We start from the raw sequence: 11,690 nt of genomic DNA, 5'->3' as shown, positions 1-11,690 counted from the left end.
TGCTCACCTCAGTTGATTTAGAAAGAATGAAATGAAAGAAAATCATTAAAAAAAAAAACAACACCTCTCCAAGTGCCATGTTTCCTGTGTAGAAAATGGAAAAGGACTGTAATTGTAAAAGGAACAAAACTAATTCTAGCTCCAGGGTTGGGCACTTATTTTGATGATACTTGCAGTTCATTCAAGCACCCAGAAAGTCCCTTTTCAGAAGGTACGGGCAGAAAAGTGACCTATAAAATACATGTAGGTTGTTCATTCTTGTATAAAGTTGCACAGGAGAATGGGTCTCCCTGACTGCCCTGTGCTTGTGTACGTTGCCCCCCATGAAGCAAGACTCATTTCCAATCTCCTTCACTCTTCCCAATAATCTTGACCACTGCCACAGAGACTTGTTCCTGTATGCTCTGTAGCATGGCCTTCATAAACAGAGCCAACAATATTCCTGGGAGTCAGAAACTGATGGCTTGATGCAGCAGAACACGTACTAATTAAATATAAATATGCTCTCTTTTCCTATCAATATAAATGTGTACTTCAAAAACACTTGCTTAAAGGCTTTGCTGACTAGAAATACTTTCTTGTGTCTGTGAATGCTTTTGCATTAGACCTTATAGATTGTGTCTGCTTCAGGTATGAATGATGACCGTAAGGTATGCAGCCCTACCAGAAGTGGGATACAGAAGTGGGATTTGTTTGGTTGTGTTTGGTTTGTTTTTTTTTTTTTTTTTTAGATCAACAAATAATTAAATACAGTAAAATTTGTATACAACTATGGCACAATTCATGGAAAGATTGCCAGAAGGAGAATTTTATATCAAAGGGAGAAGTTGTTGCTCAGAGCCTGCCCAGTGTTAGGCCTGTAGGTGAGTTCCTGAAGAAGGTATGAAAAGCTTGCATTCTCATTTACTCTGTTTCTTACTGTTCTAAGAAATGTCCAGAGGAAAATTCCCTTGGTCTCCTGCTTTAAAGTGTTTTTCTTCCAGATTGTCTGTGCAGTAGCAAAGTTAATGATTCCTACAAGATCACCCTGCCTCCCTCTCTCATTTCTAAAATACTTCCTCTGTATTTTATTTTCTTTTCTTTTTTTAAAAAGGAGGAACTTTTACTTGCTCATTTATAACACCAGATCATGAATCTTCAATACTTGGGCACTTCAGTCAGAACAGAGGTTTCTGTGTAGGACTCACAGAGATGAACAGAAAATCCAGCTCTTTGGAATTCTGCCTTATTTGTCACTGTGAGAAGTGAGAGAAGTTAAATCCTATGAAACCAGCAAGGTAATGCAGTCAACAGCACGAAGCTGCCAGTTGTTTCCCTCTTCTCCTTCATCTCCCCTTCCCTCTGCCTGTTTCAAATCATGGCATATTTTATCGTGTCACAATTTAAATTTCAAGGCTTTGTCTTTATTTGAACTGGTAAAGGGCACAGGTATGGGTACTGAAAAAACAGCAGGAAGGCCACGTCTCAGGAAACTGAGACCAACTGTGTAATTAAAAAGCTTTTGTGTTCAACAGGGTGTCTGCATCACCTTCCAGATCCATAAGCAGCAAGCAGAAACAACAGACTTGTTTTTATCAAACAGACTCTATGTTTTTTATTAATCAGTGTTACACGTACAGGTTAATAAAAAAAGCTACACTTTGTGATGTCATCTAGCTACAAGATACAAATCTAGGCTGATTGCCACGGTATCTATTGATGCCCAGCCACTGTAAAAAACTTACAGTTTATTTTCTAGCATACAAAACCTCAAGCAATCATTCCTTGCTAAGCATTCAGAAAAGCTCACGGCATTCTACTACGCAGTTTCATACAGTGTTTTAGTGCAAAAGGAAGTACAAATATAAAAATGCTGAGTCTTGAATTAAAAAAAAATACAAACAAAAAAAGAAAAAAAAAAAAAGCCAAACAATAAAACAAAACAAGAAACCAAGCAAGCCATGGAGTTAGAGGTGAGTGTCTGCTATAGGTATTCTTCTAAGCTCCACGATCTGGGAGTTAGCCATGCTGCCACCATCCTGGCTGCCATGACAAGATTCATTATCACTGATGCTGAGACCTGCACCTGGAACAGCAAAACAAACAAAAAAACACTCAGAAAGGATTAGCAAGAATGAAATCCTGACACTGAAGTGGTGCTACCGTGTTCTGTTCTGCTTTATTCTGGTTGTTGAAATTCTTCCCTGCCCTGCAACCATGTGGCAAGTTTCCTTTTATTAGTCTGGAATTCTGAATCCACAGGTTATAAAGTTATCTGACATAGTTTTCTGCCATCCAGATAGGCTGTTTTCGTAACTCCACTGCCAGTCACTGTGTTTGTCCCAGTAAATGGTACAATAGCTATTCAAGGGTTGCCTTGAAATTTCAAGAGCATAAATCAAAGCCTGGCTTGGGCTGGGTTCATGGTCTGGCTGTTACAGTCTGGTATTTCCAAGGACTTCTTCATGAAGAATTGATTTTTAATGATACAAGTTCCCTCTTAAACTATAATTCCAGCTGTTTTAATAGGATTGTAATTTCAACATGAGAAAAGACACTGACTAAATATTCTTTAAACCCACATTTGGCACAAGATGGTGTATTGTGTTTTTCTTCTACTGTGAGAGAATACTGGACTTTGACCCACGGAAATTTCCAAAACACATCTGAAAGAGACCTCAGCAGGACACCTTCTCCATCCTTTTGGCAAAGAAGCTCTTCTAGCTTGTTTCTTCCTTGCTTTTTTCCAGGCTTTCTGGGTTTCTTTGTGGGAAAGATTTGAGCTTATTAGCATGAAGATACATAACACTCCACTAGTTTTTATGATATGTGTGTTTTTTCAGACCACTTCCTCACAGAAGGTCAGTTTCAACTATGAACTTCAGTGAAAGTTTAGCTCCACTCTTTGAGTTGTAGAGTGAATAAAAAAAAAAAAAAAATGGGTCTTCTTAGGGTTTAGGGTGTCTAGACTTCAAATTTGTGGAGAACTGCACATCACTGAAATTAAGCATAGTGATTTTGATACAGACTAATTTCAGGCATGGTCTAACAGTGATGTCACTTACAAATAACCAGGGAAGTTGTTAATTTTGGGCAGAATTAGGTCTGTAGCTGCATACAGTTCAAGGGAGCTGTAAGGGAAGGGCATGGTATGCTCCTTCATGGTGGGAAGCCAGGCTGCAATCTTGAATATAGATCTTGGCAGAGACAACCTGAGCAGAAGAACCTGAAGGAACAGGAAGACTTTCCTGCACAGGTTTGGAAGGAGTTCTGGTAGGAGCCAAACATGGGTGCAATGCTTCCTGAATCCAGGTGAGATTTTTTCTGCACCATAATCCTTCTTGCACCTTGTTTTGCTGTTTGGATTAAAGAGTGAACTCCCTGACACCTACAAGATGAGTCCTGTTCTTGGGTCTGTACAACCCAGGCTCCTGGGAAACCATCAATTGCTGTCAGACTTTATCACAAGAGTAAAAATCCATCAACATTGAGAGATACAATAAGAAGGAAAAGAAGATCGGGGTTCTAAATCATTTAAAAAAACCCCTTGCTTATAAGTGTACTGAATATGTTTAAGCCATACTTACTTATTTGAATATATATATATGCATAGTTAATCTTTTCATTGAATCATGGTCCTAATAACTAAAAGCTTCTTGAAAGTCCTGGGAAAAACAGTGACTGCATAAGCAAGGTATTTGTGGCTTTTTCTTATCGTCTCTGAAACTGTTTGTTTTAGAATGGAAACATGAGTGTAATAGAGAAGACAAATCAAACTGCTGTATTTACCATTGGGTATAGAAGAAAAAGATAGTAACCTTGAGGTAATTATAACACTTTGAAAGAAGAAAAAAACCCCACTATTTCTTATGTAGCATCATTAACACTGGAATTCACTCAACATTTATTTAGGATGAAGAGGGTAAAAGTATCAAAGGGGGAAAAAACATATTACTGAAAACGTTTAAAATAATTTTATACAAATGTTATCATCCTAGGTTCACCTTTAAGGGGCCCACTGACTTTTTGGGTTAGACAGTTATTTGTCTTACTGGTGGCTAGACTGCAATTATTCAGTATGGGGTTTTTTAAATGACAAAAAGACCAGGTACTAGTCTAATATGGTAATAGGTACTACATTACCTCTATTCTTAAACCCCATATACATACATGCTTTGAGATTTTTTTTGTGTGTGTATGTTATGGAGGTTCTTCTCAGTAACTTGGTAAACCAGATCCTGAAGCATGGTGCTTTGGACTTACAGGGGCTTTGTTCTGCTGCTGATGCAAAGACAAACTATTTTAGAACTGATCCTTTTTAGGAGTGAGAGCTAAAATGTAACCAGGACACCAGCTTACCAAAGAGCTGTCAGACTGGGAAGGGTATGAGTGTTTAAACCATGCAGTATCACAGAGTTCATAGGTCTTGTTCTCCTGTTAGTGCAGAATTTAAGCACCATCAGATGCAAAGAAGCACGGAAAGAAAGAATTGGATGGTGGGTATGTAAAAAGGAATATTACTTTTAGCTTGTGCAGAAGTTTTGTAAGAGAATGACACAGGAAAATGAGGCTTGTTTTTTGGGTTTTTTTTGTTTTTTTTTTTAGTATTAAAAGACTGACTAGAAATTGAAAAGTCACAGCTGGCTTTGCAAGTCCATGGAGATCCCTCCAGTGACATCTACTGGTGACAGATTTTGGCATCACTTTCCGACAGGGCCTTGAACATTGGCTGTTATCTGCTTGCTCAGACATATCTCAAAATGTCTCTAAAACACACTGAGGGAAACGGAGTTTGTTTTGTAACTACTGTACCCATATCTCAGGAGAGGCTCTTTTTGCTACCTCTACCTCCATCTTGCCTTCTGAATCAATCATGACTTACAGTCTGAATAAGATAAACTAGGCAGAAATTAATAAGCTTTAAGTCAGGTGAATAAGAAACAACTTTACTCCTTCTTTCAGGGTTTTGACTTTGAAGAAATGACACCAACAGACATCCAGACTTCTATGAATAATGTCCAGAGGGGTCTATGAGCACTGGATGTTATGCAGTCACATTCAGCAGCTGACTGGTAGCATACACGAGAAGCCAAATAAATGCACAAACTCACCACCCTTCCTTCCTTTTTGTTCTATAAAGAGAGCCCTCCAAAGCAGAAAATACAGAGGTGGATAAGGCAGGGCAGTAATCTGCCTCTTTGTCACCCTCAGCAATTTACCTGCCCTGTGACAGACAGACAATCTCCAGGATGGTGCAGTGAGCACCTTTCCAAATTTGGAATTTCAAATGTTTACTCTCATTCAGGATGCCCAATGGGAGATGCTTAATCCTTAAAAATCTTAATATTCTTACATGTTAAGGATCTTAAAGATTCTTAATTCTTAAACAAAAATTAAACTTCTTAAACCAGGCACCTAAAGTGCTAAAACATGCTGAGTCTGGAACCCCGTCTGTATTAGATTGAAAAATATGAGTTAGTTTAAATGGCATTGTTATTGCAATAGCTGCATTTGCATCAAGTTTAGTTTTAGCTTTTAACAGATTTTTAATAGATTTTTAAATAGATTTTTTACTAGATCTTTTAATAGATATTTTTTTTAATACTAGATCTTTTAGTAGATTTTTCTAGATATTCTCCATGTAGAATACTTGTTTATTGTTTAGCATATATGCCTCTATTAAGAGAAAAAATACACAGAGATGTGGATGTTGCAATATCCTCCATACTGTCCTATATATACTTGAAAAGTACTATGTGCTAGGCTGGCATTCTCTGCTCTATACTATAAATGTCTTAGAAAACAGCTTCCTACAGGGGTGGCTCACCAGTCAGCACTGGAGGGATTTGGGCCTCTCTCAAAAGTTTTTCTGTGTTTTTCATTCACCTCTCACCCAAAGAAAGGAATTTGTTCAGTTTTGAGCATCACAAAAGGGAGAGGACAAGAGCATTTGCAGGAGGTGGGAATATGGATGGAAAGTCAGAGATCAGTAAAGCTGTCATGTATTTATGGGAGTTATGCTTTAGAGAAAAGCTGATTGGCAGCTTGCTGCTTTGGGATGGATTCCATCTACTTTTGTTTTGTTGGGTCCCTTTTTAATTCCCTAGCTCTAACCTGCATAGAAATCATCAAGGAATCCTGATGTACTGGACTGATACCTCACTGATACCAGTCTGTGACATTTTGGAAGGCAACAGTCTTATTAGACTGTCTATGAACTTTGCAAGAAATCAGAGGCAAAATGGGATCTAGTCCAAAATGACAGCACTTTCAAAGTTAATCGGTGCCATTAAAAATAACTAATTAGTAAATAATTCTCCTGCTCAGTAGAAGCTTTATTCGTTATAAAAGTAATAAACGAAATATAGTAAAATAAATAATTTAAGCCAAATTTGTTAAAGAAAGGTTTTAGCACACCTCAATGGGCACCTCAGTTTCCCTAAATTATCTTCTCCTACCATAATTCTTCTATGATTTCTTTCACACAAACTGCCAGGGAGCTGGCTGGCCTTCCTTAAGATTCCCACAGAAAAAGAGATGAGTTCATACACTGAGGATGGAGAATCTGAACCATGTATTTCTTTATGGACATGAACATATTTGATGGAAAGAAGGAATCAATTGATAAGCTATTCAGAGGCCATGGTTTCAAGATGTGAGAAGTCCAGCTTTTGGACTTCTTACACCAAAAAGAAAAAAAAAATTCCATGGCCATGGGATCTAAAGCTTACATAAAAGCTGGGTAAGAAACAGCATACTGTTGTCCACTTGATTGCTAGAAATGCAGTTGTATGCCTTCATCTGACCCAGTCTGTGACTCAGGTTAATCTGTAATTAGGCCCAGCATTAATGATTATGGAACCAAGGTCTAAGTGCATAGCTCTATGACACTTTTCTTTAGCAATAAGGCCAAGTGTGCCAAGGGATCCACTTGTGGAGCTGCGCTGCAAACTGAAAATTACTAAATTGTTGCAAGTTGAAGAATAAAGTTGTCCTGTGGGGGGCTGTTTTTGTTTGGTTTGGGTTTTTTAGCTTGCATCAGTCGACCTTCTTCAGTTCTAGTGCTGAGAGTGTCCAGCTGCCATGCAAGGGTGGGGCAGGAGGACAGGAATGAGATTTTAGCTTTGCTGTGATTATTTCCCCCATTCCCACTGTTCTTGTCTGCCAGATTAAGCCTTGGGCTGCAGACAGTGAGCAGTGCAAAGAGTTACAGAGGCATTTTTGCCTATTGCTCTGCAAATCAGTGCTGGCCCTCAGCCAGCCTTTGGGGAGCCAGTATTTTAGCACAGCTGAGGATGAGTTTGTTTATTGATTGACAGCTGTAGGGACCAACAGATAATTTCTGTTTGTGCTTATCAGGCCCAAAGCTCAAGCAACAGCAGTGCAAGCATTCCTATTCTTCCTCTTTACATAAAAAAGTCACACCTTAAGTTTAGGAATAATATAAGCAGCTGGTGTGATACAAAACAACTTTTTCTCTGCTCTCCAAGGGCTTGTCTGCTTGAGATGAGGCATCCTTAGCCTACTGAAATAAAGCCTGGTCTGAAAAGCTCTGATAATTACTATTTGCAGAAAATGTCAGACAAGAGCAAGACATCTCATCTGCCCTGTTTTACCCTATTTAGATAAGAGGTGCTGATTTTCCTGTTCTGATGACCACTGCTTCCTTGGAGCTGGGACTGGTGCTCAAAGGGAGGGCATCAAACTGATGGGCAGTGGCAAAGGGAGAGGGAGAAAGAGAGGGTGAGGAAGAGGAAGAAGGTCTCTGCCCTGAGTCTTGTGGTTTCATGTGAGTACAAACAATGATGCAACAGAGGAAGAAAAAATTTGCTGCCAAGAGGGAGGGAGCAGGAGGCAGGCTCCTTTCAGCACCTGCAAGCTTAGCCATGTCATAGAAATTCCCCTCAGACCACAGCTCAGGGAAAACTTTAGCAGCACAAGCCTGTACTGTCAAACAGAGAGAAGAAGCCCTCACTTTCCATCACCTTATCTCCCTTTTTATTGCTCCTAGAGGGTTCCCTCCCTCCTTCCACCAGGAGCACCTTGACTCCTTGGCCATGCACTGAACTGGACTAGATGAAAATAATAAAACCAGATATGATTTTTTCAGATGCAAAAAAGCTCACCTTTTTTTTTGTTTTTTGGTTTAAAAATGAACATATTAAGCTACAGCTTGCATCTAAGGCAATAGCTGATAAACATTTACTTTGGTGGTTAAAGCTGCTCTAACCTCAACACCCCCTCTTCAGTTTGTCTTGTTCAGATGTTGTGTTTGTGGCTGGAACCAGATGGGACAACTGGTTTGGCTCAGAAATCATCATTTTTTCCCCCTTGTGTTGTTGCTGAGGACACAGTCTTGGAACCTGAGTAAGCATTGGGGCAAAGTGGTCATGTAGAACTTGAATCAGTAGCACAAACAAAAAGTGTTTTTCTCCAGCTGTAGCCTGAGGTCTCTGCTTCAAATCACATTAAAACAGAAGACTCATAGGAACAAATGGTAATAAAATATTAACAAAGAAGACAACAATAAATTTAGGCAAAATAACCAAAAGTTTGTTCTAAACCTGTTTCCTTCAGAAGGACTGAAAAGAAATTAACTAAGCTAAGGATGGAGCGTCAAGACTTGTTAAAAAGTCATTAAATGCTAAAATTGTGGTAAATTATATTAACCATGGGTTTTAACTACTACTGCTGACTAGATTGGTCTTCATGATTTAAGACTCAGACCTCACACTGTGTGGAGTTTACCACAGAAAATGGGAAAACTGATGTAAAATATGCTGCTTAAGCAGTATGTGAATGGCTTCATACCTTATTAACTACACGTAAATTATCTGGTTTCCTTCAAAACATCCAGGAATGAGTTAAAAAAAAAAAAAAAAAGAAAAAAAACTACCAAAGAAAAGCTACCTAAAAAAAAAAAAAAAAGATTTGCAACTGTAAAATTATGCATCTAGATTTGAAAGTCCTGCTCAAAGTCTTTAATTGCAAAGCAAAGTAGAACTATGAAAAAATTCCAGGAAAATTAACAGGTACAGTACAGATCTTCATTAAAAATTTGTATTTCTTAGCACTTAGGCCAGTTATCTTCATTGTTAGAAGAGTTTCCTTCAATGGAAACTGGCCTAGGAGGTGAAGCATTATTAATATACTGTTTAAAAACATGCCTTCATTAGCAGCATTCCTACCCTTCCAACCAGTTTGATTGTTTTCTCTGGTGTTATTGAAGGGAACAAACTCTTGCAATTATCAGTGCTGGAGCACTTAACCTGCCCATGTCACCAGTAGAACCTCACTGTTACCTCTTGCAAGGCTCAATGGTGTCCCCCAAACACCATCCAGGTGACCTCCCACTGCCAAGCTTGTCCATTTGTGTTTCCCCTGGTGCCTAGAGGAGGTGGGTTTGGGTTGGCATCTGCCAAGTCTGATGTTCCTTTTGGCTTTGTGGGTGTTTTATCAGACACTTACTTGGCCGAGTGCCAGGTCCCACGCTAGGGTCACAAAAAAACAGAGGTTACTCAACAGGCTTGAAGAAGGGCAGCTAGAAAGCTGCCCAGAGGAAAAGGGTGCTGGTCAACAGTGAGTGGATATGAGCCAGAATGTGTCCAGGTAGCCACAAAGGCCAACAGCATCCTGCCCTGCATCAGAAACTGTGTGGCCAACAAGACAAGGGGAGGGATTATCCCTCTGTGCTGGGCACTGGGGATACTGCACCTGGAATTCTGGGGTCAGGTCTGGAACTCTCACAAGAAGGACATTGAGGGTCTGGAGAACATCCAGCAAAGGGCAACAGAGCTGGGGAAGGGTCTTACAAGCAGCACTGAATGGAACTGGGGTTGTACAGTCTGGAGCAGAGTGATGCTGAGGGGCTGAGGGGCTTCTGGCTTTCTGCAACCCCCTGAGAAGAGGTTGGAGCCAGGGTGGGGTTGGGCTCTGCTCCCAAGAAACAAGACACAGAACAAGAGGAAATGGCCTCAAACTGTTCCAGGGAGGTTTAGACTGGATATTAGAAAATAATTTTTCACAGAAAGGGTTATTAAACACTGGGACAGTTGAATCACCATCCTTGGAGGTGTTTAGAAGCTGTGTATCAGAGAATCACAGAATCATTTAGGTTGGAAAGCACCTCTGAGATCATCAAGTCCAACCCTTGATCCATTAAGTGTTCTCAGCCCATGGCACTGAGTGCCCCATTCACTCTCTTCTTAAAAACCACCAGGGATGGAGAATCCACCCCCTCCCTGGGCAGCCCATTCCAATGCCTGATCACCCTCTCTGTAAAGAATTTCTTCCTAATATCCAGCCTAAACCTCTCCTAAGAGCATAAGCCCATCCCCTCTTGTCTTGCTGAGAGTTGCCTGGGAGCAGAGCCCAACCCCCCCCTGGCTCCAACCTCCTTTCAGGGAGTTGTAGAGAGTGATGAGGTCTCCCCTGAGCCTCCTCTTCTCCAGCCTCAACACCCCCAGATGTTCAGTAGATGTAGATGTGATGTAGATGTGAAGATGTGGTGCTAAGGAATGTGGTTTAGCATTGGACTTGGTAGAGTTAGTTTAATGGTTGGACTGGATGATCTTGAAATTATTTTCCAGACAGAACTATTCTGTGATTGTGTTCCCATGTAAAATAATTTTTCATTTTATTTCTTTTCCTGTGGCCTCATCTGGTTAACTAGGCTAGCTAAGTTAGCTAAGAAGTTTCGTTGATGATGTGGGTGAGAAGGCAGAAAACCAGTATGTCACTGAAGACAAAGCCTGGGATTTTAAAACTTTAACTCTAAGGCTGTTGAGAAGAACCTAGTTGCAAATGTTTTGTTTTGGAGGTGTAGTTCAAGCGTGTCCACCCAGAGTAGCTTCCCCTGCCTCTCTCCTCAAGAGGCACTGTGAGCTCATCACAGCTGGCTCTCCTGTTTGGGTAGAAATCTACCCAGTTTTTCTTTGCAGAGGACACTGTTTTTCATATCCAAATATGTTTTGTATAAATACTTTATCTTACAATTACTTGAGAAAATCAGTATTTATGAAGTGATGCTGATTCTCATATACATATAACGATAGACATTGCACATATTTCATAAATCAATTTGAAAAAGAAAGTAACAAAAGACAAGGTAGGCTACATCTAGAAGCAGCAAGTAAGCCATTTAAGCACCTGTGAAAAATGTTTTCCATGGGTCTGCTTATCATCATGACTCAAAACACATTTTTTGCAGGTTCCTCCTTAGTTATTTTAGATAGCCTGCACAATATTTTTACAGAATAGCAGTCCAAGGTAAAGTAATTTTACTTCAGATTTTCAATGGCAATTAGATTATATTAACAGATCTCATTAACTGTTTCTCATGGAATGGTGAAGCCATGAGGGTGAAGCCATATCAACCTTTGAGGAGCAAGGGAAATAGTCACTCACCTGTCTTTAAAGCAAATATTAGGTCATCAAACTCCTGTGATTCCTCATCAGCAACCAGTGAGCTGGTACTAAATCCTCCAGAAGGGTGGAAAACATTTCCATTTTGAGGACTCTGCTTAAAAGAAGCACTACCTTGACTACCAGGCTGCAAGGATGCCCTCTCCCAGTCTGCAGGCACCTGCAAAGTTTAAAAAGATACAGAAATGTAGGAGTAATCAGAACTATAATACAGAAAGTGGAAACTATAACCAGAGCAAAACTCAAGACCAAAAGATTTTAGAACCATCTATTCTGTCACTTCTATA

General features: G+C 39.8%; 1 protein-coding gene across 3 annotated transcripts in view; it reads right to left on the bottom strand.

The window, feature by feature from the left end:
- Positions 1-1,565: 1,565 nt before the first annotated feature.
- The window catches only part of ADGRV1 (adhesion G protein-coupled receptor V1), a 275,863-nt gene continuing 265,738 nt past the window's right edge, over positions 1,566-11,690 (bottom strand). For 2 of the 3 annotated variants that reach the window (XM_071731307.1, XM_071731308.1), the window contains 2 exons: positions 11,386-11,563; positions 1,566-2,065 (listed from right to left, as the gene is read on the bottom strand). In XM_071731307.1, coding sequence (XP_071587408.1) covers positions 1,947-2,065; positions 11,386-11,563 — 297 coding nt within the window. In that variant the 3' untranslated portion in view covers positions 1,566-1,946. Of the gene's footprint in view, positions 2,066-11,385; positions 11,564-11,690 lie in introns of those variants that run through there. The other variant, XM_071731311.1, reaches the window with a different exon arrangement.

This window comes from Heliangelus exortis, chromosome Z (assembly GCF_036169615.1).
Source record: "Heliangelus exortis chromosome Z, bHelExo1.hap1, whole genome shotgun sequence".
Lineage (NCBI taxonomy): Eukaryota > Metazoa > Chordata > Aves > Apodiformes > Trochilidae > Heliangelus > Heliangelus exortis.
Note: the sequence above shows the minus strand (reverse complement) of the source record. Positions and strands in the feature narration are given on the sequence as shown.